This window comes from Osmia lignaria, chromosome 9 (assembly GCF_051020975.1).
Source record: "Osmia lignaria lignaria isolate PbOS001 chromosome 9, iyOsmLign1, whole genome shotgun sequence".
In the NCBI taxonomy this organism is placed as follows: domain Eukaryota; kingdom Metazoa; phylum Arthropoda; class Insecta; order Hymenoptera; family Megachilidae; genus Osmia; species Osmia lignaria.
This window is the reverse complement of record NC_135040.1, coordinates 13,316,273-13,343,408: the sequence shown is the minus strand read 5'-3', so window position 1 is coordinate 13,343,408 and position 27,136 is coordinate 13,316,273. Positions and strand designations below refer to the sequence as shown.

The window sequence follows — 27,136 nt, the reverse complement described above, 5'->3', positions numbered from 1 at the left end:
TACCAATTACAAGACACGATCTATGATAAGCTGTTGATCTGTCAGATAACAAGACTGTTAAACGAATTTGGCAAATTTTAAACAAATTTCTCTAATCTATACTCATCTTCATTATCGAATAAAAACTAATTTCATTTTTATTTTTTATGCGCTACTTTGAGACAAAAAGATCGCGCAAGTGGCACCATCGTGCGCCAGCAACGTGAACTTCACTCAGTAGGTAAGACAGGAAACTATTGCAAAACGAGCTTTATGATTTCTGCATTATCGATTTGTCTAATGTTCTAAAAGGTTATTTATTAAAATTCTTAAAGAATTTATCAAAATATTGTTGAAATAATGAACGAGGAGATCTTCTAGTATCTAAGATATCTTAAGATTAAGAGGGATTTATCGAAACGGTCAAAGAATCTAAAAACATGATTCGCAGATTCTGCTTCCATAGATGGATTCGAAGGATAAAAAAGCACCTGACCAGTCTTTAGTCGAGACTCGTCCATGAACGAGACTCTTACTCCCTCGAAACCTTTATCTACCTCGAAGGATCACAATGAAAAGCAAGGTGGGAACAACCAAGTAGTATCTTTCTGTTTCACATGAAACTGGAATAAGAAAGTGGAAAGAAGTAGTGCAATTGGCTTACTTGTATTTCGAGCAGCAGCTCCGTCTTCTTTCGTCTTATATCTATGAGAATCTTCTGCTGCTCGGGCGTCAATTCTGCACAACAGAAGAGAAAGCACGTTAATAACTTGCTGCGTAGAATGAACGTAATAAAAAATTTCTTTTATCACGGATCACTTACAAACACACCATTTTGTGATCTCACGTCTTGACACTCAATATACAAATTCTAACTATTTAACGGTAACGATAAGATAATCGAACGTGAACTCGATCGAGATACAAACGGTATCGCTTGGAAGAGCGCATTCGATACAATAGCTCATCCTCGGCACTGGCCAAGCCGAGGAAGAAGCCTCATTAGGAGCAATTTAACGACGGATCTAAAAATAGGTCTTTCAAATTAAGGCTGGGGTCGCGGTAAATGCACTGAATAAACGCAAATAGGATTAGACTTCGAAGGGGGACAAGTGGCAAACAGGCAGGTTTTATTACAAACACCTTGAACCGCTTTCCGTAAAACCTTACCCAACACTGAACTTGGTCAAAATAATTGGAATCACTTGTTACGGGTGGATGTTCTTTTCAATATTCTTTTTAGTATTTTTCAATAGTAAAAAATACCTTGATAGTACGCATTTATATCTAAGGAAAAGTTATAAAAAAATTTCAATCTCTGTCATCTTGTAATAAAACACCAGCCTTGAACGCGTTAAGGGAATTCCAGAAATTATAACAACATTGACTCACAACGACCCGATCTGAAACGATGATAACAGGCGAACAAGTGTGCCGGTGAATAACGCGACGTTCATGCGGTATAATTACTTGCCCGTTCTCCGAGCCATGCGTAAACATGGAAATGCGAGAACAAGAAGGGAGAGAAATGAAGGAGGAAATGGTGTACGGTGGTTTCATACACCATTCATAATGCGTTCTGCCACCTGTACTACGTCGTGTCGGTACCGTATGATCCGTAGCTCGACCTCGACGCGAGGTTATGTAATTCGAACGGGTACGCTAACCTCTTCCTTCTCCCGCGACGAACGGAACGTATCCTCGGATTAGGTTAGGTTACGTGCTCGAGCGGAACAATTAGAAACTGTTGCTTCGTTCGAAGGCACGAGGAACGCGTAACGGGGTCGATAGCCGTGCTCCACAAAACATTAAGAGCTCGATGTATAGATTTCAATTGTACTATGCTTAATTAAAGATCGGTCACGTTGATTGCCAAGTAAACATCATCAGGATTCTCGTTACCGATCTCAACGCACTTGTTTGTCGCTTGTAACTTAAACGACCAAGTACAAAAATAACAGTGCTATCGTATTTCCGAGAGATTGAAACCAACCTGAAGACATAACAGACGATACAGAGTAACCAAGAATGATTCACGAGATATTTTGTTTCGTGATACGCAAATATAAACAGAAAAGATTATCTTTTCCCCGATTACCGTACGGTATCGAAAATAATTATCACGAGATTATTAAGACCTTCGCAAGTCCTTCATTCAACCTCACTCAGATGCTACAGGGAAGCTGAACTTTTGTTGACAGATGGGGGTAAACATCGAAGATCTTTGAGTGTCAAGAGTTACATCACTATTCACAATGGAAATTATGAAATAAAGATCAATGAACAATGAATCGTGTCGGTTCTGTCAGGAGAAAGATTTTCTTTTGTTTACAGCATGTATACAATGGAAAAGGAGAAAGAGCGCGTGCGCCCTGACAGGGAAAACCTAGACCTTAGCCAGGTTGTCGTTTATTCGTACCGAATAGATTCAAAGTTTTTGTGAATTTTCTTACCCGTTGTGCCGAACTGGTCGACCTGGTGAGCACTAGAATTCACTCCCGCACCCCCCAGACCGTCCAGATCCTGCCACATTTCCGAAAACTCGCACTTTCCGAGCACACGCACGCACAAAATCACCCACCTTCACTCAAGCGGCGCCATTTTCACTGTTAACTGACTGGTCCTTGGCTAAAACGACGTAAGCGTCCCTAGCGGCGTTATACGTCAACTACAAATTAATTTTTCTTAATAAAACCAAACTTTTCCATTAAAATTGTTACTTACACTGCATTATGAAAAAATTATTCTCTCTGAACATGCAGTATTACAAAAAGAACTCTATAATTCAGTAATATTAAAAAATATAAAACTTTATCCACATTTGGAACGTACGATGCTTACTGTACCGTCGAATGGTACCATCATACCTTATGAAAATAATGCAGTTTCTTATACATGTCTGCGATCGATATTAAAATATTTATGAATATAATGCACTTAGCAATTTGATAGCATTACATATAATAAATACAATAATGAATTTGAGAGATAATCATGTTCAAACGTACTTCACAGATTATAATGCATATGTAAAGTATATCGTGTAACTATGATGTCATGTCATCTATTGATCTTGCAAAACATTGCTTATAATTGCGCTCAGATTCACGTAATATTGTCTTTTTCAAGGTTGCGAAAGATAATCGTCAATGTTTTGTTTCATGTGTAGTATAATTATGCTATTCAACTATACAACATTGAGCGTGATCATCGTTTGAAAGGATTTTATGTAACAATTAAATAAACATTCTGAAATAAATGTCAGACGAAACTTTATTTAGATTCTATATTCAGAAGTATTTTTCAATTCGTTTCCAAGCAAATAAAAATCACGAAGAAAGGGAAAAATTTATGCTATTTCTTCTGTTTACAAATGACCAATTCAATGTCTAAATACATAATGTAAGTTCATCGCGCGATATTTAGCATGAATGGCGCATGCGTTCAACCACTGTTCGACCGCGCATTCACGGCGACGCATGCTCGAATAGAAGCATAGTGTAAGGTTTATCGGCAAAATATTCTCAAACGATGAATAATGTACTTTTTTCTACTATGAAACGCTAAGCTGTGAATGCCTGTAGTAATTTTTCAGGACAGAATTAGTTATCTATGATATCGTATCTCGAACGTTTTATTGACGCATAGCTATCAACCGTTAACACCGATCGTTACTCACTCCTCCATTTAGAACAGTAGAAGGCAGAAACCCTTGGACACATCATCGTTCGACCACTTGTTTCAATGTGCAACCAGTTTATTCCGGACTAATGGTGAAAGGGATGTAATCGTTAACAAAAGTGTCGTTATAGGAACTTGTGGACAATGAGTATTGAAGAGAGGTGTACCACAAAAAATGCGACCAGTTCGGGCCGGTTGTGTTTGTGAAGAAAAGAAACATTGTTTTTCGCGTGTACCTACGATGCTATGTTGCGTGCGGTCTTACTCACCCAAAACAGAATCGCCCTTCAGTTTATAGACTCTGTAAGACAGATAGTGGCCAAAAGGAAGCACCATATTGCTAACCACCCTTTGAACATTGTTAACATTGTACTTTGTGCGATGCAAAGTGCAGGTACGTGTATTTTCATTTATTTCTAGCCATTCTGATTTAATGTATGGAGATAAACCAACGTGCCTGGTAGTAGTCATAGTAGCGTAACTGTTTACCGAGGCTTAAAATTTAATTAAGATGAATCATCTTTTTTTTCCATATACCTTTTATTTTGATTTCAAGCTGTTGCAATTTAACAGACTTATTTAATTGAAAATCTAGATTATCAATTTTGACCATTCTTTGCAAACCGAACACAGTGGTCACTGTGAGTGTAAATAGAATAAAATCAGAGATCGGTGGTGTCCCTGAGGAATGGTCACAGAAACCGATACCCATGTTAAGAAATCGCTATCGCGCGAGCTTTGAACTCGGATTGTTTTGTTTTGTTTTAATTGACTTTTAAATCACGATTTCGCTCTAGTATGTCAGCCACGAAACGGATGGAGACCTACTTATTCTATTAAACGAATAAGCAGTCAAATGCGGGTCTCATAGCGACTGGATTAATACTGTTACTAACCCGTCCAAACTTAAAAACTAAGCAGCGAGATATTTTTACATACGCCCCGAAAACTAAGGCCGACCGTCGCGTCGGTTATACAATGTATAGGAAACAGTTGTTGAAAATGTAGAGTTTTACAATGTATTTCAGAAGCATTAAAATCGGAGAAGAGGAAATTCATTTCAAGTTCGTCTAGACGTATAATCGAATTGTTTACATTCTTAAATCGTTATCATTTTTATTTACAGGACTCTCAGAAAATGCTGGCAAGGGGATATCCGCGTCTGGAATAACCGTAGAATCGATGAAACTGTAATAACTGTCATTTGCTCGATCGTATCGTGGATACACAGAGAAAATGAAAAAAAGATTGCTTTTGTGCTTCGTCTGCGCCGTCATACTTTTTATTCTTATGATCTCCACCGATAATGATTTTATTCAACACGTATCGCCGTTTTATCTCAGTGGTTCCAATGATATCACGTGTTACGAAGGGGCTAATTCAGCGGATAACATTCCAGATTTTAATCCAAAATCAGGTGAGAACGTTAATATCGTTATCCACAACAAAATCTTTCCTTTGATAAAAAGTTTTCTCTGATATCTTGTCCCTATCAAAGAATAAACGATTCTTTTATTATGAACTGTAGTTCGTAGATTATAGAAGGAAATATTGAAAATTCTTTGCTTTGAATAATCGCGTAAAATATCATGTGAATTCCTCGAAAGAGTAACTTATCTTTTCGTACAACCCAGTTGCAATACTTTTGGCCAAACTTCCGGTTCTTTATCTTTTATCAACGTTGCGGAGAATCGTTCTACAATCTCGTCGTTTCCTCTAACATTGCGTTTATGCTAAACAGAAACATTCAGCTGTGTCTCGATTTATTTTTTATTCTATGCTAGTATCGAAGGGGTCGACGAAGGATCGAAACATCTTCTTCCACGAGACATCCTGCTTCGACGATGGTGGTCTGCTTTTGAACGCTCGCCAAGCGTGTGCCGTAGAATCTGCGGCTAAAATGAATCCAAAGACGAACGTGTATCTTCTGTTCGTGTCCCCCGCGAAAATCAACAACCAGTCGAAGGAATTCTTCAATCAGTTACGAACTTATCCGAACATTCATTTGGGACACATTTATCCGGAGGAATACGTGAAGGGTACACCTTTGGATGTATGGTACAAAAGCGGCGTACTGAAAAAGAGCCGATGGCCAAGGAGTCACATGTCGGACATTCTTCGATACTTGACCCTATGGAAATACGGAGGAATATATTTAGATTTGGACGTGGTTGTCACTACGTAAGCATCTTATTCTACTGAATTCTACTTGTTCAAGTAGAAATAAATTATACTAATTATACGAATTTTCTCGGTAGATCCCTCGAAAATTTAACAAATTTTGCTGGCGCCGAAGACTGGGACGATGTTGCTGCTGGAGCGATAGGCATCGACGCTACAACTTTGGGTCGTCGAGTGGCCGATGCTTGCATTCGTGACTTAATGAAGAACTTCCGTGGCAATATTTGGGGTAACAACGGCCCTGGTGTTATCACCAGGACTCTGCAAAGAATCTGTTCTGCGAAATACGTGAGCATAATATTGGATTAATCGCACATACTTTCAGGAAAATTTTAATCATTCCTACATATTATATAAAATCGTACGAATTTAATACGTGAAATAGATTAGGTTCGTAAGAAATACTATTTCAGATTTTTCTCGCTTAAGAAAATTGCTCGTGCTGTTTTATTTTCTTGCGAGGCCCTGAAACGCTTAACAAATTACAGAGCAACATTTATTATATATTATTATCGTGACCATTCTGAAGATTATACAATGAGTGGGAAAGATTGGAAACGTTAATGGCACACCGTACACATAGAATGTCTATCATTTTTTGAATCACCAACCTTTAATCGAACAGTACACTCGACGAAACACGCAAAGAAATTTTAATTGTAGACATTGTTTCAGATTTTATTATTAATACCTTCGATATGTTTATACTTTCTTTAGGTTCGGGATATGACTCCTGCTCGATGCGGTGGTTTCAAAGTTTTCCCGCCGTCAACTTTTTACCCGATTCACTACAAGAAATGGAAAATGTATTTCGAGACGAAGAATAAGAATGCTACAATGAAAATGATCGAAAAAGCCATGGCTATACACGTTTGGAACAAACTGAGTAACGCGCAAGAGGTACGCGTGGACAGTGACGTTCCTTATGCGATCATTGCGCGAAAGCATTGCCCAAAGATCTTCAACAACTGTGGAAAAATGTTTTAACATCTTTCTTGCCATAGAAATTATCGTGCGAATTAAGAAAACAGTGAAGGAGAAAAGAAAATTCTAAATACCAATGAAATTACACTAGTGTTTCATGAGAGCGAAGATTAAAAAATAAATTAATTTTTGTCATCTTTAGCACTCTATGTAGCCATGTGCCTAAATATTATAGAAACTAAACAGTAGAATAGGCACGCCTATTTCTACTGTGGAAATTAAATTATTAATTGATCATTTGAAGGCAGCATGATACTTATGTGAAACTATAGCTCGTACAATTTTCTATGACGCACTGGATGATAACATTTTTATTTACAACAAACTCTGTTCTATGTACATACTCTAAAAATATCATAAGTGAATTTATGTTAACATTCGTACGTCAAATGTTTATAATATATCCTCGTTTATGCGGCAACGTATACTTAATGTTTTTTGAACGTATCTTTAAAAATAAGTGAGCAAAAATAACATGAATATACAGGGGTTGTACGAACCTTAAAATAGACTTGTATGTATACACAGTTTAACATATGTGTAGTCTCAAACAGAATTTTACGTGATTCTTCTTTAAGTTGTTTAGTAGTCTGATCCCCAAAACTGACTTATCCACCCCTTGTATATCGTTAGAACTGAATTGACATTTCGAATGATACAAAATTTCTTAAAGGACGTACGATTATGACAATATCAAAGACCAAGTTTGTTAACCAAAGGAAAATATACAAACTATTAGCAACATATGCGTTATATAATATAACAAAAATATAAATAGAAGGAATTACGTGTTGTAAATTACCCCGAAGTTATTGCTAAAGTATTTGTAATTAGTTCAAGAAAGTTCATTAGAACATGAACTTTAAAATTAATTGCAAAAAGCACAAACAATCATCGTGAAAGAGAATTTATATACAAATTAATTAAAGAGATTTCTGTTCGATTATTGTAAGTGTTTCTTATGAAAGAAACTTGAAATATTTATAACAAGTTATAGTACTGGCGAAAATGTACCTGACCCAACATTTTTCTGACATTAAGTTTAAGAAAAAAAGGAATCTATCGACACATAGCTCAATTGATTATAGTAGCTATTTAATGCAAATTGTGATTCAAATCGTGAATGCACAATTAAATAGATTTCTATTCTGTTTATATTAAAAATCTTAATTAAATTATAAAATTTATGCGAATCTACTCGATTAAAATTCACATTCCAACGCGATAATCAAAACTGAAAGTAATAAAACTAAAATTTATTTTAACGCTAATATAATACATATGTATTGTATTATACCATAATTTGGATAAAATAACCGAAGAAAAAAGACTGTTCATGTTGTACTTAATATTTGATATCGATTGTTTAGTAAATTTGAAGGCAGTTTTCAATGATAGTGCCTATTAAGATGAAATGAAAAGTGTTAGGAGAAGGCTAAACTTAATTTCTAAATAAAAAAAATAAAAAAACAAATATGTATAACATAGAAAAGTTTAAAAGAAACAAGCTATTTTTTCAAAGAAGCACACAATGGAAATATGTAAGATTTAGTTATTATATTTTAAACGATAAGGTGTTCATGTTCCTAGTTTATCAAACACTATTGTACAACTGCAAGTCTTATATACTGTTTTTGGATGCTTTATGTTTTTTCTATATAAACGGAAGATTTCTCTAAGATTGAATATCATTATTTATCCAGTCCAGTTTTACCTTTCATTTCATTTTATTCTTATTTAAACAGATTTAATGATTTGTGATCATACTTCAACCCTACATCTAGATTTTCAACTATCTTTCAATATCTAGTTTTGAATGAAAGGTCAAAGTACAGATAATTAAGTAATTACTTATCTATCTTATCGTTTTGTTTTAGGTAATGTCGGTATTGCAGATCGTAAAACACGAACTCTCATAAGGTAAACCGTAAACACTTATTCATTGTCGATAAACAAGGCTATTTACATTCAACCAACATGCAGGCCGTCTAAAGTTTCATAGTTTGTGCCTTAATGTCGCTCCGAAATTGTCCAAAAAGCGTAAAGAATGTACGAATTATGTCCAGCAAAAGAACGCGGTGGTGTTAAAACATTGTTTTTTAAATAAAACGTTCTTAAAAGTGGAAAACTCGTAATAGGTATTAGGTACGTTCATTATTCTTTTTCTCAAATTAACTCTTACAAATAGCGTGCATCATTTATTCGTGCACGAAACTGTATTCTATAGTAACTTAACCTATTTGTTATATTCTGCAGAGAATTCCACGAAATCATAAAAAGAATGGCAGTTGGTTCGACAAAAGTTGTACAGGTGACGAATATCGCACCTCAAGCAACTAAAGACCAAATGCAAACATTGTTTGGGTACCTTGGAAAAATCGAGGATATCAGATTGTATCCTACTATACGCGACGTAGCGGTACCTGTTCAATCTCGTATTTGCTACATCAAGTTTCACGACCAAGGATGCGTTTCAGTTGCTCAACATATGACAAATACTGTTTTTATTGATCGTGCATTAATTGTAATTCCCTATCAAAATGGAGACATTCCAGATGAACAAAGAGCTCTTGAACTAACAAATAATGGCACAGTTGTACCAGGTAGATAATGATGTAGAATAATTTTTCATTAGATATAATACTTTTATAAAATTCAGTCACGTTTATGATTAAATAAGTTGCTTTCTTTTCAGGTCTTTATCCTTCCGAACCTAAACTTCCACCTAATGTTGTAAATGCCATAGAAGGCATTCCTCCAAATCATGTTATTACCACTATGGATCCAAAATTAGAGGCAAATGGTTTGCCACCTTATCCACATTTACCTGGCCATTTGGACAGTAGAAGAATTGAGGAGATTAGAAGAACTCTTGTTCTTGCTAATTTAGATCCTTCAGTAACTACAGATCATCTATTAGACTTTTTCAGTACTAACAATGTTGAAGTTAAATATTTACGTATGTGTACCAGAGATTCGGATGCGGAACATTATGCATTGGTCGAACTTTCTGAACAAGCAGCCGTAGTTTCTGCATTGTTATTAAATGGAAAAGTGCTTATGGATAGACCGATTAAAATTTACCATTCGACGCAAGCAATAGCAAAACCAGAAGCAAAAAGTAACGAGGCAGCACAAAAGGAAATAGAAGAAGCCATGTCCCGAGTAAAAGAAGCTCACAATTTAATTTCAGCTGCAATAGATCCGATGATTGGAATGTTATCAAAGGACAAACGAAGCCGTAGCGGTTCTCGTAGTCGAAAGTCTAGGTCTAGATCAAGAGGACGCAGTAGACGATCCAGATCGCGTAAAAGATCACGGTCTCGGCACAGACGTTCACGTTCGCGTCATCGACGTAGATCGAGATCCCGATCGAAACGTTCCCGTTCCAAAGAACGTAGACGAAAATCTCCGTCGCGCAGAAGAAGCAGTTCTCGTGGCCGACATCGTTCACGTTCACGATCTCGACGTTCCCGATCTCGTAGATCTAGGTCAAGATCGAAAGATCGTAAGAAAAGATCGTCACCTCGTCGAAGAAGTCGCTCGCGTTCTCGAAGTAAACGTTCGAAATCAAAATCTAGACGGTCTAGATCCAAGTCCAAATCCAGATCCTCAAAATCAAAATATTCAGAGAAATCAAGAGATAAAGATAAAGACAAAGAAAGAAGAAGCAAGGATAAATCTGATAATGGTAAAAAAAATGATAATGATAAGGCTGATAAGGAAAAGAGTGAAAAAAAGTCTAGTAAAGAAAAGAAATCAGAAAAGGAATCGAAATCCGAAGAGAAAAATAGAAATACATCTGAAAATAGCGATACAAAAGATAAAACAGAGTCTGAGAATTAAACCTTGACAAATTACGGTCTATAAAGGTTCATTTACATCGCTCGATTATTTTGTTAATTTAATGTTACAATATACCATAATGTATTGATCAATAAAAAATAGAAAAATATAAAAACATAGAATATTCAGATTCTTTTAACTTGTGCATGTATAAAAAATGCTTTAAAATATATTGGTATAATTGTAATAACATACGCATTCAAATTTCTCTCAAGAATCCATTTATATTCACATTAAAATTTCATTTCTACTCTCAGAGAAACTGACATTTATGTGAACTTGTTCTAGCAATAGATTCATGGTAAATATATACAAATATCAAAGTCGTATATTTTCATTTTTATAAAATATCTTATTATCGCTTTGTCCTTATTACATCTAATTAATTTATAACTTTTTGTAACTATGTAGTACAAAAAATGTACATACATACAAAAGAATTGTACTAAATCGTATATAAATAATATGAAACGATTGAAGAGTTCAATAATTTTTCCTTTAGAATCATAATTTTAAAAAATACTGCTCAAACTTACATTCAATGAAAAGTAGGGTTTCGTTCTACTTTTTTGAACCAATCCATTTCACACAGGCCCTTCTTTATTCTTGTTCGAAATTCTTTCACTGCAAATTCTTTCCTTTGGATGTATGTACGTTACACGTTCAACAATAAATAAGTAGTAATAAATTTCATTATGTGTAGTTATTCAATTTTAAACTACGCGCCATCTACGTGGTGATGGCAGCACTGATAAGCAGTTGGATGACTAACAATTGTAATGTCCTTTCGATAAACTTTCGTGTTCTTTGATTGAAAGCAATAGTAGATCATGCTATTGTAATCTTTACGGTATCTTAAGTGACAGATGAATGATTTTACTTACATTGTTCAATTGCAACTCAAAGAAGTGCTAACATTTCATTAGTTACATATAAAATTGAAACACAGAATTTGAAGTTTCCATGTATTGTAGAAGTTAACACGGAGGATACAATTGCTTCGCATTGTGTTTATAAAAAATTTTAACGCATCTAGTATTTGATATAAGAATATTTGCGTATTGAAAAGTAAGGTCATTCTATTTATTAAAGTAAATGGTGAAGATGACACCTCCAAATGAAGCAAAGATCAGGCAAAGTTTATCAAAGGCATGTAGTATATCTTTCTAAACATGAATTAACAATTTTATTGACATTATCTTTAACAACATTCGAAATATAAAATGTAACATATTTTATAGTATCAGAATCCAGATATTACTAAGCAACATGTTATGAGCGTTTTGAATCTTTACAATGGTTTACAATACGAAGTAGAACCATTTGGTAAGATACTTTAACTTATATCTGTTTTATTCCAAAGCAATTTAAATACTGGTATTTAATGATTATTAAAAACTTAATTGGTATACGTGTATTTATTTTAATTATACTTTGTTCCATGCTAGTATTTAATGATGGATCACGTAAAGAATTATTTAATTTACAAGGAACAATACCGGTTTCTTATGAAGGTAGTATAATCTATTATTTTAATGAAAAATAAATTATTGAAATACTACAGATGAATTAAAATTAATATGGTATCTTTAGGTAATTGTTATAACATTCCTATATGTATTTGGTTGATGGATACACATCCAAATAATGCACCTATGTGTTACGTTAAACCTACTGCTGACATGTATGTTAAAGTCAGCATGTTCGTTGATCACAATGGAAAGATCTATTTACCATATCTTCACGATTGGTTGCCAGTGAGTCATTCATTATTAATATATACTTATAATTTATTTGTTAATATACACTTATAACAGCAATTGTATATCACCTATATGTATGTTTTATTCAGCATTCATCAGATTTACTTAGTCTAATTCAAATAATGATTGTAACTTTTGGAGAACAACCACCTGTTTATGCTAAACCTAGGAAAAATACCAGATCGAGTCCTTTTTCTGTACAGGGTAAGATGAAATAAGATATAAGTATTGTTATGATAAATTTTAATGCTAAAAGATTAAAAGTTATATAGGTTTTGATCCTACAACTGGCAGTAGAGCACATATGCCAGGTTCTCCTCTCCCACCATATCCACAAAATCCACCATATCCAGATGGAAGTAACGTATATCCTCCATATATGCATCCAGCATCTTCTGGATTTCCATATCCAGGTTCATATGGTTCTTATGCAGGAAATGCATCAAATTTTCTATCACAAGGATATACTGGTTCTTTTCCTTACCCACCATCAACACAACCGGTAAGTTATAATTTTTTAGTAAATAGATATGTATGTTAGATTATTTAATTTAAATATCAATTACGTGTTGCGATTTATAAGTCTCCAACTGTGCCTGGTACTACTGGTGGATCGGGTACAATCACGGAAGAACATATCCGAGCATCTTTATTATCGGCTGTAGAAGACAAATTAAGACGAAGACTTAAAGAACAATTTTCACAACTGTTAGCTGAGCTAGAAACATTACGACGGACGCAACAAGAGCTTACTAGTGGGTCCGCCCATCTTACCGAGTTATTTGACAGGCTAAAGAAAGAAAAATTTGAACTTGAAAAAAATATAAACATACTCCAAGATAAAGAAGCTGAATTAGAAAAAGAAATTGCAAAACTTTCTGACAATCAATCGATAGATGTTGATGAAGCTGTTACAACGATCGCTCCACTTTACAAGCAGTAAGTATTCAAAAAATTATTTATTTTTCAAGTTCCTTAAATAAAATTATCGTCTGCTTTTTCGTAGAATGTTAAACGCGTTTGCAGAAGAAGCTGCTACAGAAGATGCTATATATTATCTTGGTGAAGGTTTACGGTGTGGTATCATAGATTTAGATGCATTTTTAAAGCAAGTACGGCAACTTTCGCGTAGACAATTCATGCTCAGAGCGTTGATGCAACGCTGTCGTCAAAAAGCGGGATTAGCTGGTTAAATGCTATATTTGAATTTTATAAAGTTGCGTCATTCAATATTTTATTTTATTACAAATAGTGTATTAAAAACAAAGTGTATAAATCCCACGGTAAATAGAGGGATAAAAATATGTTATAAATGCAAGGCATCGTCTTCACGGATCCAGAGAGTATTTCTGATGGATCGATTACTATATATGTATACAACAATATAATTTTTGTTTCATGTTGTACACATTTTGTTCATTAGAAAAGATTTGAATGTGAAACTTTTATATACAAAGTGAACAAGAAACAAAATATATATAAATATATATATATATATATGCAATTATATTAAGAATAAATATCTTTGTTTTACAAAATTATATTTCTAAGCATATTTAATAATCTGTAAAAAACGGAATGTGATTTTTGATTCTTTTTATATTACAAATCACTTATGTACCTCAAACAGCAATTCTAGATATTACAAAATTTGAATGCTTACTATGTGATAAATGTATAAATTAACCATATTGCATGATTTAGTAAAAATACATTAATTTTATTCTTGTGACTTGTAATTATTATACAATTATTTAAATGCTATTACATATATATAGACTTAAAAGTTTGTTTTATTGAAAAGATTAACCTGGAACAAAGAAGAGATTTACATACACATTTAAAGGTGAATAGGATTTAATGATTTGAAATTTTTGTTTAATGATATACCTATACATAAATGCCGACCCAAAGAAGTAGAAACAACACACCAAAACCAGAAAATATTGCTGCTACTAAAGAAATTAACAACTCTTTGAACATGTCCCTTGTAAATTTTGTACTAGTAACTTCATATACAAAGAACCATGCTGTAAAGAATATTCCAATTCCTAGTAATACCACTGCTAATAATGGAAAAATTGCAGGGTTTATGGGAGAGACATATCTTGTCATCGATTCGATTTCCACCTAAATTAGAAAAAAAAGAAATAAATGTTGATTTTTTAAGATATTTATCATAATAAGTATACATATGCATCCTACTAACAATGCTAAACAAAACAAAACTTGATACTTTTTTATATACAATGAAATACAAATAAGCTTTAAAGATTCTATAAAATTAGTAGTGTTATTCAAACGTTATGTATACTTAAACAATTAGGTATACATGTAATATTCAATATATATATATATTTAATTTTAACAGATTTATCAGACATGCAAATTTTCAGTGAGGGAGCACCGGAACAGTTCAGCAAAATTATACTTTCATTGCAACATAAAATATTGTATTGAATATAGTAAAATAATCACTAACAACATTATCAAGATTAATCATCGTATTAAATTAAAAGTTGCACTCACCATTGTATTAAATAAAATATTTTGACGTGGCCTGTTTAATAGACACGTAAAAATTACACGCGATTGGAAGTTGTGCTTGATTGTTGCAAACTTCAGAATAATACACAAATAATAGCTGCCAATAGTTAAGACACAAATTACTGACATTTTTAAAATAAACAACACATTTATTACTAACTTGCAATAAATGAAATAAACAAATAATTATGATTCAATTTCTATATGCTTATTAATTTGTAATTTAGGAACGTTATAAAAAATAATAACGGGAAATATAATTTGAAATATATTGAATAAATTTCAAACGGTTATCGAACATATCAATATGAAATATTAGAATACTAATTTTCATTATTACTCTCTTTTTATTAGGTAGGATAGTGATCATAATTATAATTAATGGTTTTTACCTATGGATAATTACACAACTTGTACATACATACATATATATATATGTATATGAGTGTGAATACATCATATATTTAATATAACCTTAAGAATGTAATTTTAACAAAATATTTCTGTTAAAAGTATATCTTATTTATCGAAGGTAAGTCCATTTTCCAAAAATAATACGTAGTTTCTTTGAATATATTTATAGGAGATGAGGAAGTTTCAATTGTTTACAGATAAACATGGCCCAGAATTCATTGTCAGAGCATTATTCTTTAAGATGGAACAAATTTTGTAACACCATAACATCTGGCTTTTTAAATCATCTTACTGAAAATGATCTAGTTGATGTCACACTTGCTGTGGAGGGTCAACTGTTACAAGCCCATAAATTGGTTCTCTCAGTTTGCAGTCCATATTTTAAAAACATTTTTAAGGTATAAAAATTATCATCATACAAATTACATGTATTCATAAGTTGTCATTGCTTAGAAAAGAATGTCTTAGAATTATTTTATAGGAAAATCCCTGTCAACATCCAGTAATTATTCTAAAAGATATGAAATATACTGAAATTGAATCATTGTTGAAATTTATGTATCAAGGTGAAATGAATGTTAAGCAGGAAGATTTATCTACCTTGTTGAAAGTAGCAGAAACATTACAAATAAAAGGACTCACACCAGAAAATACAAATAGCACAAAATCATTTTCTAATTATGATGGTCAATTAAATGTTGATTCTGATACGCAAAATATTGCTCAGTCACATTTGAATATAATAAACAAAAATTCCAATAATGTAGAAATGATAAATAAGAGGAAAAAGTCTTGTGATGTAATAAAAAAAGGCACTAAGAAAAGAAAACAGGATACAGATACCGATGATACTGATGATTTATCAGATGAAAATGTGGATAATGATAATCAACAAGTTCAGCATTTAATGAGTAATGATATGAATGAGTTTACAGATGAAGATGAAGATACTAATGTTCCTAGTATAAAAGACAATGATAGTGATGAAAAAGATGATTCAGCAGACCTAATTAATGCTCAGAGTTCAAGGGAAAATACAACACAGCAAGGTAAAACATTTACACTATAAAATTTTATTATATTATATACAGTATATGAGTATTTTTACACTGCAATAATATTGTAACATTACAGATGTTGAACCAGTAATTTATAGACTTTCTGCACGAGGTCGGCCGCAATTAGTATATGAAGGCTATGTTTATAATTTAACATCTCGTTCTGAAGGCTTAAATAGATCTCACTATAGATGTGCAGAGCAACATCGCGGATGTAAAGGTAAATGCGCAGTCATTGCCGAAAGGTTTATGCCTACAGGTGTACATGATCATAATCATCCACCTGGTTATCAATCAGAACGTGATTACAGAAAGAAAAAGGTTTAGACATCGGTTTAGATTACCCCTTAAATTATAAATTATGGACAATATTTTATTATATTATAGTTTCATTTCAAAAATTTTAGTAGTGAAAATACTTCGAATATCATTATTATGGTATATCATAAACAACACGCAGTATTTTTAAAGTGAAAAAAATCTTAGCTTGCTATGCAATTTTTCAGTAAATATAAAAATTAACTACAATATAATAAGCAGTTGCTAAAAACGGATGATGTGCATTACAAGAGATCCATAGTTGTGATTACAAACAATAATTGTATTTTAATTAACTGTGATGAGCTTTGAGATTGATAAAAAAAAAAATTAGAAAAAAGTGATAAGCACATTCCATTTAGTATTATCTTTAAAGTAAAGCCAAATAAAAGTATTTAATTTCTGTTATTTGTTTGCGTATCTAATAATGGATGTATTATGAATATAATTCCTTTCTATAAATGCACATAGGTGTACAGATGTAAACGTATATGTATGTACATATGTACATATAAATATTTTACCTACATACATTTAAGTTTTTGTAAAAATAACTTCGATGTAAATTATAAAAAAAAAAAGATGATATTTTATTCGTAATATATGAAATTAAAACCTAAATGAAAAGAAAACAATATAAATAACGTTAAAAATTATAAAATTTATTTTTCTATTAACCTTTTCATTCACTTTCTTGAACAATGAAAAATAGTTTTCAAAATTACCATAATAGAGCTTATAAACATTATCCAACTTCTAAAAAGCTGACTGTATAATTTATACAAAAATTTATATAAAAAACACGAAAAGTAGCCTATTCATAAATATAAGAACGGCTATGAAACAACGCAAGTTAAAACGAAGATCAAGTAATAAGCAATCTTATGTCATAAAATCTTCCTTGAATCTATCCCACATCCATGTAATTCTTAAAAAATTGATTAGTACGTATTTTTATTCCTGAGTAAAATATTAATGTCGTCTAGCCATTTTTTTCTCCAATTTTCGTTGTTTCTTTTCACTAATCTCAGGTTGCTCTAGAGCAGGTGCAAAGAACCATGGAGCTAATATCTGTTTCCATAGCATCCATCCTCCCCTTAATGGTACCTACCATAAAAACAAAGTAATCATTATGTAATGTAGTGAAATATATGTAATTAAAAGCTAAGGGGAGTAAAAGAATTGAAAATGTTTTTATAATTTATGATAAAATATTATACTATTTTATATTTGAATGCTTTACTTTGTTAAGTATACTTACAAGAAGCCATAATAACCAAATATTATTTGATATAAGAGAGAGTACTTGTACCCCTGAAGTTAATATAATTAAATCTTTCACATGTCTGAAATAAAGAAAATATGTTATATCTATTAAATATGTTATAATGAAATGTTATATTATGTATGAAAAATTATTAAAATAATTTGTGATATTTACTCTCCTATACCTCCTTCCATGTTAAGATCAATTCCAGAATCTAATAGCTGACCAGACTCTGAGTATGTTGCTTGTGCTATGTATTTCATAAATTGATAACTTGCTATATATACAATACCAGAAAATATAGTTAATGTCTGCAATTGCAATATAACAAATATTATTTTCAACAATTCAAGCACTGTTATGAATAAATCAAGAAACCTACTATTGATAATGTTGTAAAATTAAAAAACAACATCATGACAGTAAAATATATTCCTAATGCTCCAATAATCATATTCTGGTAGAAACTTAATGTTATTTTATTCTCTTCGACTATCTGTTTAGCACCCTTTGTTGCTGCTTTAGTCTTTTTAATCTAAAAGTATAATAAATGAAATTAAATGTTATGTATATTTTTGTAAAACAATTAAAAATGTATGATTGTTAAATTACAGTAAAAACATCCACGATATCTTAAGTTGTACAATAAATAACTTACCGACATTTTGTTTGCAGATTACTGTACTTTAATATGTTTAAACAACGAATATTCATTCAATAATCAATACATGACAAATTTAACCTTATAAGTATTCAAAAATAAATACTTATTTAGGGTCTACCACAGCCACGTGAAAGATGTATGAGTCTCTAGGTTAACATTTCATAATTCATACTTGAATGCATATATTAATTTTTACTGCTTGTCATATTTCATTGTTTCTTTAAGTTTTAGGTTTCAATAGATAATTAAAAGTTTTATTTATTAAGTTATAATAAAACATTAACGGTGCATTAATATCTCATAATCTTGCTGATAAAGCAAATCTTTCATATCGGTACAAATTGTATACAAAAAATGATCAATATCTTATCTTTAAAATTTTTTTGTATTTCGGCGCTTAATATTTAAAGTAAAAGTCTAAGTATATTTTAAAAATAATATATTTTTAATTAGAAATTTTATACAAAATACAATTATTTTCTGTGTACTTAAAATACATCGTGTTTACATAGTGTATTGCTATAGTATACAATTTTTATTCCACTAACTCATAGTTTCAAATTATGAATAAAATATGTTAATATATTGAGAAAGTATTCAGATTTCTCTTTGTTAATCTATAAAATATTGTATTTTTCAATGATTGTAAATTGTATTGTACAATAGAATGTATCAAAAATTGATTTATTGATTTTGATAGATTAAGTTATATAGATTTATATACAAGTACTGTCACTTTCGATATTGCTACCATTTAATTTGATACTAAAACAGGTTATGCTATAATACGCTCGCAAAATATGATGTAACAATATATTGTACTAATTTCTACGAAGTTAATATAAAAATATACAATCTTCCTACGTCACAGAGAGAATGAAAAATCGAGTGACGCCTTAGCAGTAAAATGAACCTGAACGAATCCAATCGAAACGATCAACCAAAACTTTTGATTCTGAATAATTTCGAGTAAGGGGATTATCCCTTTTAAGCTTGTCAAGTATTAATTAAGAAAAGAACCTAATAAATCCATCTAATAAAATAAAACTTTTAGAAATAATTAATTATACAAGATATTAAAGAAATGCTGTTGTTGATAAGGAAAAAGAATTCTGTTTTCCGCTAAACAAAACCACCGGTTTAAAATGAACACCTTATAATCGATAATGACATTCGTCAATTCTAACACTGCTACAAGTTTTCTTTTATCATTGTTTGAAAATATTCAAGATTGTGTGATTTTCCATGGTAAGTTCTTTCAGTTTTTCTAAAAACAACACACTGAAAAATGTAATAGATACATTTTTGTTGTGTTTTCTTTTTCTACCTTTTTCGTTAGTGTTTGTAGGATACTTTCTTCAATACACGTTTAAATAAATTACTTTTATCATGTTTATAAAAAGTTTCATAAAGTGATTTAATTCACCAGTAATTACCAAATGACAATCAGCATTTAAATTTAAATTTAAATTTTTTTCATTCTATTTTTATTATATCAAAAATAAAATGAAAGAATATATGTTAATATGTTTTAGGTTTCTTATGCAGTGAACTAATAATGTAATACCATTGAAAATTTATTTTCATCCTTCAAGATCATGAATATAATCATGTAGAGTTTAGTATAAAGAAGATGATGCCTCATTTTGTAGCTCTGACACCCATAAGAAGACGATGTCTGATCATTCTTTCAATAGTATTAGTACCATGCGCTATTTTAAATCTTTTGTCACCATCAGAGTTACAAGAAGAAACAATTTTACAAAATAATATTGCAGAATTGCAAGCTAAATTGGAACATCTACATGCTAAATATGTTACAAGTCAGGAAGAAATAAATCTATTATCACACCAGTTGTTACAATTGATAGAAAATAATCACATTTTACCAGATCTTCAATTTCTTCTGAATAATGTTACATCAAATGTGACCAATATAAAGTTGCCATCTATTTACAACTTTCTTCCTCATTTTTTGAATGATCCTGGTAGTCTACGGCCAGCATTTGTTCAAAGTAAAGGGCGTACAGGAGTCAGTATGGTATTAGGTGTACCAACAGTTAAAAGAGAAGTACAGAGTTATTTATTGGCCACTCTTAAAAACTTATTGGATCGGATGAGTCCTGTGGAAACAACAGACACTTTAATCATTGTTTTAATTGCAGAAGTAAGTTGTTCTAAAGAGGTAATGAGATTAACTAAATAGTTTATTATGACTATTTTTGTTATTTTTACAGACAGATTTGGAATATGTGACATATGTTGCAAAACAAATTGAAGTTCAGTAAGTTCATATTTAAAAAATAGTTTTATCAATTAATCTTCCATTTCGATATATCTGTTCTTTTTATTTTTATTTTAGATTTCCAACCGAATTTGAGGCTGGTGTAATTGATGTCATATCTCCATCTGCATCTTACTATCCAGACTTATCTAAATTACGTGACACTTTAGGTGATGATCACCAAAGAGTAGTCTGGAGATCTAAACAAAATTTAGATTTTGCATTCCTTATGTCGTATGCTCAGACAAAAGGGACATTTTATGTACAATTAGAAGATGATATTTTAGCTAAAAAAAATTTTATAAGTACAATGAAATCCTTTGCATTACAAAAAATTGCAACAAAAGAAAACTGGTTTGTGTTGGACTTTTGTCAGTTAGGATTTATTGGTATGTTTTTACTGGATTTTTTAGTAAGAATGTTTTAAATTTGTTTTATATTACCTTTAATTTATTCTATATTCACTTTTTTAATACAGGAAAATTATTTAAATGCGCAGAACTGCCATGGCTCATCCAATTTTTTTTAATGTTTCACAATGATAAACCAGTTGATTGGTTATTGGATCATTTAGTATCGACCAAAGTTTGTAGCCTTGACAAAGATAGTGTACGTATATTGTTAAAAGGAATATGAGTTAAAAGTTCGTATTATTATTAGGAACGTTTTATATATTTCAGAAACATTGTAAGATGGCTAAGGCAGAATTATGGGTTCATTATAAGCCTTCTCTTTTTCAACATATAGGAACACATTCTTCATTAAAAGGAAAAGTACAGAAATTAAAGGTATACTTTGACTAATAGATTAATTATATGTTTTGTTTCTATACTTTGTAACTATTATGAATATTAAATTTAGGATAAGCAGTTTGGAAAAATAACATTGTATTATGCACATGAAAATCCAGAAGCAACTGTAGAAACACAAATTAAGCCTTACAAACAATATACATTACAAAAAGCATATAAAGGTGAATCATTCTTTTGGGGTTTATTGCCACAGCCAGGAGATCACTTAAAATTCAAATTTTCGCATCCAATTTTTATAAAAAGGTATTTTTGACATATTAAACAATAGCGATAGCATGTAATTATAATGTTATAACATTTAATCTTTCGATATAGGTACTTATTTAGAAGTGGAAATCCCGAACATCCATCTGATAGATTTTATAATACAACAGTAGAAGTTTTTACGGAACTATCTTCATCATTAAATAGAAATAGTAATGACATTACCGAAGATGGTTATCTCATTATAGGTATTGTGTAACATTTTATCAATATGTTTGTATAATTAACATGGTGTATTTTAAATGTTACGTTATAATTAGGAAAATTCGATGCACTTGGGATTGCTCAAGGAACAGTAGATCGAAAATTAGGAAAAATATTGGTACTTCGCTTGACGGTACACAGCGAAAGTGAAAATTGGGCAATCTTATCTGAGGTAAAGTTTATCGATAAGTTAAATTGTTCTGAAGAAAACGATTGGTTTTAATGTCTGTACTTTATTTTGTCTATTTAACAGATTCATATAGTTGAAGATCACCCTAGTTGACCCCCGGAAAAAATATTACGAAAGTTTTTTCGACACCATTTACAGGGGTAATACATTTAACAATAAATTATTAAATTATTTTTTAATTTTATTCCTCGTATCATTATGTTTTGATACATTATAAATTAAATATTGTTTCTTTAATACCGTCCAACGTGAGAAACTTAATTAAATAATGTTTTAACGCAGTTTTTAGAGCTCTAATTTTTTAAATTGCATTTGGATTCTACAAAAAAATCAATATTATCAAGTGTATTAGGACAATGTAAATTATATTTTTATTATACAAATTTTATTTTTCTTCCGAGTTCAATTTCGGAACCAGTTTTGTCAGTCATCTAATTAAAACAGTACCTGCCTAGTAAATATTATTTTGTTTATTTGAAATCAAAATACAGTTTATAATTTCATGAGTTTCTTGTAAGTTCTGTGGCTTTTCAATCTCAAGCACAAGATTATTAATATTCATAAGAATGCCGTATACTTAACATGGCGATAAAAAGAAGTGCCAGACTATTTTAAGAAATATAAGGCCAATTAAACAAATACGTGATTTATCTTTTCGTAAGAAAAAGATTTTGAAAAAAGAAAAAAATCGTTGAAGAAATATACATGTTTGTAATATGTGTAATTTATGTGCAATTTATCAATTTTCTGTAATATATAATTAAAAGTATACTATTGAAGATCTAGATTTGAATATTTGTTACACTGTAAAAAGCAAACGGTGATATGAAATTTGTATTGTTCTCGTTCATGTATTATTTATTTCATATAGCTTCTTATATACATATATGTATAAATATATACACATACATGTATTTTCATATAAAATAAAATATATTTTTCTGAACATCAAGATGCAACATGTTATCAGAAATTATTATAGTACATACCATACATTACTTGCACACTTTTAACAATTCCTCAATAAGAGTACTCCAATCATAGACACTTAAAAGTATACTCAAATTTACCTTATATTTTACATAATAAAACAGTTTAAAAGAAAGTCTATATTTAACAATGATCATATATACGATGTTGCTTTTTTCTTTTTTTAAATTAAAAACTAGAACCTGATCAGAATTTGATTAAAATTTGTTATGTTATTTTGTTACGTTCTCAAAGAAACCAATGCTCTAAATGGTTTAGGACCACCTGTCACACCATCGACGAAATCTTGTGAAGACGGTTTCTCTTCTCCTGGTACTGGAGAAAACGTGAATGCTTGCAGCAATGTAGTGGTTATAATGAATATGTTGCTCCTGGCTAAGTTTTCTCCCATACAACGATGTCTTCCTATCATAGAAAAATAACATGTTGTTGAATTCTTATTTCTATGTTTAAGTTTCATTTAGGTATACGTACCAATGCTAAATGGAAAATATGTCTGTGGCGTAACGATGTTACCACTTTCATTGATAAATCTTTCTGGTCGAAAGTTTTCTGGATCACCCCATGATTCACCCATCAATATTCTTTCAAAATTTACGATAAGCATCGTATCCTACAACGTCAACGAAATTACTAACATTTCTTCTGTACCCGGACGAGTATCCTGCCTTTGGAAATCAAATGGAATACTCACTTTTGGTATCCTGTGGCCCGATATCGAGGTATCCCTTAACGCTCTATGAGGTACGTTTAATGTTCGTCCCATGAATATTCTTAACGATTCTAGGACGATTGCATTCATGTATGTCATTCTGAAACGATTACACGTGTTAAAAGATGTTCGATTCGTTTCAACAATCACACGTATCATAAGTATTTCGTTACTTTGATCTATCTTCCAGAGTGGGTGGTCTGTTTCGTCCGATTACTCTGTCTATTTCTTCGTGTGCTTTCTTCTGAACATGCGGATTCAGCATCAAGTTTAAGAAACAGAAACCAAGAGATTTGGACGTTGTTTCAGAGCCTGCCATGAACAAGTCCACGCAAATTGCAAGTAATTGAGCCTCTGAAATATACCACAGAATTATAATATATGCAAATAAATTCTTACTTTCGAACCTTGTTACGTTTGCATACCTGAAAACGAATTGCTATAATTCTTGGAACTTAGAACATCCAGGTAGACGTCCATCAAGTCCCTTGGTGAGTTTGGTGTAAATGTATTTCTGTGACCATCCAATTCATCCTGTAGTTATATTATTTAATTTATACATTCTTGCGTTTATATTAAAGTATGCAAGTCGTTCGAATAATTTATTCACCCTTAAAAATTTCCAGAGCTTTTGATGGATCTCCAGAAACGATTTGTACCCGGACATTTCTGGTGCGATGAACCTTAATATCGGGAAGTGACCGAATGGTGCACCGATCATGTCGATTTCGTTCATAAGTGTCGCCAGAATCTGTTGCAAATAAGTCAAATCCTGATCGTCAACGTTGAACCTGAATCACATATTTAATACGTAAACAATTTGGCTATTAGAATAAAAAATCAGTAAATTTAGAATATAAACTCTATTTGTTCATTAAGAATAGACAATGGACAACCTTTTACCAGCCATCATTATCCATAGGGTGTTGAGTACCGTGACACCAAAGGCATCGTGCATTGGGACAACTATTCCATCACAGGATCGATCCATTTTTTTTATCTCCATGTAATCGATCATGTTCGCGTACTTATCTGAAGATCTTAAGTGTTTTTTATTTGTTATGTATTTATCCGTGGACTTTGATGTATCCACGTTGTCCTTCTTTATCAGTTTGTATAACTGTCCATCAACGTTCTCGTTATTATTACAATGTATTTTAGATTCGTTGATTCGTTCATTGTAATCGCTGTCGATTAACTTTTTGAAGTGTCCGACGAGCGACATTGCTTCTTCCTCTATTATCGTGGCCATACTTTTGCGGCCAAATCCGAAATCACGAAGATGTTTCAAAACGAATCTTCTTTGTTCCACCCATAGATTTCCATCTACTACTATTAGACCTTAAATTTAAAAAAACAAAATTGTAGGAATTGTCTCAGAAATATAGTTGATTCTTCGAAATTACCTTTTCTTGAACCAAAAGTTCTTGTTTGATATACTGGACCAGTTGGTCTACCATCGCAGTCTTCGTCCGTTAACATCGCTCGGATACTTTTATAGTCATTTAATACTACGATACGATCAGTACCGATTTTCAGACCGACCACTGGCCCATATTTTTTGGATAAAGCAGAAAAGGTTTTGATCAGGTAACCAGTTTTCTGGCGAAGGTGAGCCACCTCTATGGCGCAACCCAAAATCGGCCACCATTTCGGGCCTGAAATGTTTGAATAGGAAATTATATAATCTATTATTTTCTTATCGTTGAAATTCTAATTCTGTTGAAATCTGTGAATTTATTCTCGAGAATAAAATGGGTCAATACTAATCGTATGATGTAAATTATAGGTAAATGGATGCTGTACCTGGAGGATATCCTTTTGGTTTTCTTGATGACAGATAAAACAGTAGGAGTAATAATATTACCACCAACATCACAGTGGAGAACATGCTGTAAGAATAACGAATTTTAATATAAATTCATGGAAAGCGTAAACTGGATAAGATTATAAAAGATTACGATAACAAAAGAGTTATTGTAAAAATACATGATTCAGAAAATTAATCTTTGGTCTGATATAACTTTCGCTTGAAATTTACATAACAAGCACATTTGAAATGTTTTCAAGAAACGAAAGGTAGCCGCCCAGATGGATATCGAACATCCGGCTCGAAGTCTTGTTTTGAATATTTCGGGAATTGATGCACGCTTGAGCCGTGTACTTGAAAAAAGAAAGTGAAACACGCACGCTCCTGAGAGAAAGTTGCATACGGAAGGATCAAGGCATGCACTCGTTTTCATTATTTCGTAACTTCTTGCGTAAGCGATGCACATTTTAATTCATATATCTTTATCCCTTTTTTCTTTTTAAAATGCACCATGCTTTTAAACTTTCAAACGTAAATCAGTGACTATGTTTGATTGCCACAAAGTATTTTTATTCTATTTTTCTTTAAAAGAAACAAAATTGAGATTTCTAAAATAATTGTTTATCCTTTATTAAAACAAGACTGTTTGGATTGATCTATATTAACAATACTATATTTTGTAAATAAATTAGTAGATTGTGTGGCTTTTAATTAAAAATGTATTTTGATATTGGTATACACAGATTGTTTCTTTTTAAATTCATCATTCACTGTTTTCTTAATTGAAGGAAAGAAGTTAAAGCACGAGTTAAACGTAAGAATGAATCGTTCCTTTCACGTGATTCTACAGATAATTTCCGGTACCCCTACTCAGACCCTTGAACCGATCTTACCTTGTACCTGGAGAAATACACTCTTCTGTTGGATAAGTAAGACTGGCCGTGGACCAGCCCGTAAACCGCTTTTAAATACCCCCGTTCGTCTCCGTCGATCTTTTATTTTTCAAGCAAAAGTTGTTGAATAACAGCACTCAGATGTAACCCAATTTAGGAGAATTGGTAGTTTAAGCATTATGTATGTATATTCTGTTTATCTGCTTATTTGTTTAAGTGTATACTCTATTTTATTACGCATTATTTTTATAAATATTAAATTGATTTATTAATAC

General features: G+C 31.6%; 9 protein-coding genes across 11 annotated transcripts in view; 5 read left to right on the top strand and 4 right to left on the bottom strand.

Annotated features, from left to right (window-relative positions):
* The window catches only part of step (cytohesin steppke), a 29,870-nt gene extending 27,279 nt beyond the window's left edge, over positions 1-2,591 (bottom strand). Inside the window, exons 1-2 of one of the 2 annotated variants that reach the window (XM_076690188.1) lie at positions 2,433-2,591; positions 644-717 (exon numbers count right to left, since the gene is read on the bottom strand). In XM_076690188.1, the coding sequence (XP_076546303.1) occupies positions 644-717; positions 2,433-2,511 (153 nt within the window). In that variant the 5' untranslated portion in view covers positions 2,512-2,591. Of the gene's footprint in view, positions 1-643; positions 718-802; positions 960-2,432 lie in introns of those variants that run through there. The other variant, XM_076690191.1, reaches the window with a different exon arrangement.
* Positions 2,592-3,459: 868 nt separating this feature from the next.
* Positions 3,460-8,495, top strand: LOC117611962 (lactosylceramide 4-alpha-galactosyltransferase-like). The gene is made up of 5 exons (XM_034340510.2): positions 3,460-4,054; positions 4,787-5,077; positions 5,445-5,841; positions 5,919-6,129; positions 6,559-8,495. The coding sequence occupies exons 2-5, from the start codon at positions 4,897-4,899 to the stop codon at positions 6,826-6,828; spliced, it is 1,059 nt and encodes a 352-aa protein (XP_034196401.1). The 5' UTR covers positions 3,460-4,054; positions 4,787-4,896; the 3' UTR covers positions 6,829-8,495.
* Positions 8,496-8,815: 320 nt separating this feature from the next.
* Srp54 (splicing regulatory protein 54) lies at positions 8,816-10,880 on the top strand. 2 transcript variants are annotated; one of them, XM_034322053.2, is made up of 3 exons: positions 8,816-8,970; positions 9,082-9,428; positions 9,506-10,880. In XM_034322053.2, the coding sequence occupies exons 2-3, from the start codon at positions 9,107-9,109 to the stop codon at positions 10,669-10,671; spliced, it is 1,488 nt and encodes a 495-aa protein (XP_034177944.1). In that variant the 5' UTR covers positions 8,816-8,970; positions 9,082-9,106; the 3' UTR covers positions 10,672-10,880. The 2 variants fall into 2 exon arrangements, with proteins under 2 accessions (XP_034177944.1, XP_034177953.1); XM_034322062.2 differs by having other exon boundaries at positions 9,521-10,874.
* Positions 10,881-11,422: 542 nt separating this feature from the next.
* TSG101 (tumor susceptibility gene 101) lies at positions 11,423-13,855 on the top strand. Its single transcript, XM_034322105.2, has 8 exons — positions 11,423-11,820; positions 11,913-11,997; positions 12,120-12,185; positions 12,265-12,428; positions 12,524-12,638; positions 12,707-12,936; positions 13,018-13,373; positions 13,441-13,855. Exons 1-8 carry the CDS (start codon positions 11,767-11,769, stop codon positions 13,625-13,627), a joined length of 1,257 nt encoding a protein of 418 aa, XP_034177996.1. The 5' UTR covers positions 11,423-11,766; the 3' UTR covers positions 13,628-13,855.
* A 241-nt stretch (positions 13,856-14,096) lies between these two features.
* On the bottom strand, positions 14,097-15,125 carry kud (oligosaccharyltransferase subunit 5 kud). The gene is made up of 3 exons (XM_034322184.2): positions 14,964-15,125; positions 14,325-14,564; positions 14,097-14,244 (listed from the first exon to the last, which is right to left on the bottom strand). The coding sequence occupies exons 1-2, from the start codon at positions 15,108-15,110 to the stop codon at positions 14,325-14,327; spliced, it is 387 nt and encodes a 128-aa protein (XP_034178075.1). The 5' UTR covers positions 15,111-15,125; the 3' UTR covers positions 14,097-14,244.
* A 223-nt stretch (positions 15,126-15,348) lies between these two features.
* Positions 15,349-17,729, top strand: LOC117603207 (uncharacterized). Its single transcript, XM_034322118.2, has 4 exons — positions 15,349-15,513; positions 15,593-15,793; positions 15,877-16,444; positions 16,530-17,729. Exons 2-4 carry the CDS (start codon positions 15,599-15,601, stop codon positions 16,778-16,780), a joined length of 1,014 nt encoding a protein of 337 aa, XP_034178009.1. The 5' UTR covers positions 15,349-15,513; positions 15,593-15,598; the 3' UTR covers positions 16,781-17,729.
* On the bottom strand, positions 17,281-19,032 carry LOC117603233 (transmembrane protein 208). Its single transcript, XM_034322172.2, has 5 exons — positions 18,697-19,032; positions 18,421-18,573; positions 18,213-18,349; positions 18,033-18,117; positions 17,281-17,878 (listed from the first exon to the last, which is right to left on the bottom strand). Exons 1-5 carry the CDS (start codon positions 18,700-18,702, stop codon positions 17,744-17,746), a joined length of 516 nt encoding a protein of 171 aa, XP_034178063.1. The 5' UTR covers positions 18,703-19,032; the 3' UTR covers positions 17,281-17,743.
* A 399-nt stretch (positions 19,033-19,431) lies between these two features.
* On the top strand, positions 19,432-23,561 carry Mgat4a (alpha-1,3-mannosyl-glycoprotein 4-beta-N-acetylglucosaminyltransferase a). The gene is made up of 11 exons (XM_034321994.2): positions 19,432-19,671; positions 19,757-19,950; positions 20,238-20,869; positions 20,940-20,986; positions 21,065-21,375; positions 21,465-21,595; positions 21,667-21,774; positions 21,848-22,041; positions 22,114-22,250; positions 22,323-22,438; positions 22,520-23,561. The coding sequence occupies exons 3-11, from the start codon at positions 20,336-20,338 to the stop codon at positions 22,547-22,549; spliced, it is 1,608 nt and encodes a 535-aa protein (XP_034177885.1). The 5' UTR covers positions 19,432-19,671; positions 19,757-19,950; positions 20,238-20,335; the 3' UTR covers positions 22,550-23,561.
* Positions 23,562-23,648: 87 nt separating this feature from the next.
* Cyp303a1 (Probable cytochrome P450 303a1) lies at positions 23,649-27,005 on the bottom strand. Its single transcript, XM_034321972.2, has 10 exons — positions 26,862-27,005; positions 25,965-26,050; positions 25,565-25,816; positions 25,055-25,499; positions 24,769-24,949; positions 24,584-24,692; positions 24,332-24,512; positions 24,141-24,258; positions 23,921-24,059; positions 23,649-23,851 (listed from the first exon to the last, which is right to left on the bottom strand). Exons 2-10 carry the CDS (start codon positions 26,047-26,049, stop codon positions 23,667-23,669), a joined length of 1,695 nt encoding a protein of 564 aa, XP_034177863.2. The 5' UTR covers position 26,050; positions 26,862-27,005; the 3' UTR covers positions 23,649-23,666.
* Between the last annotated feature and the right edge of the window lie 131 nt (positions 27,006-27,136).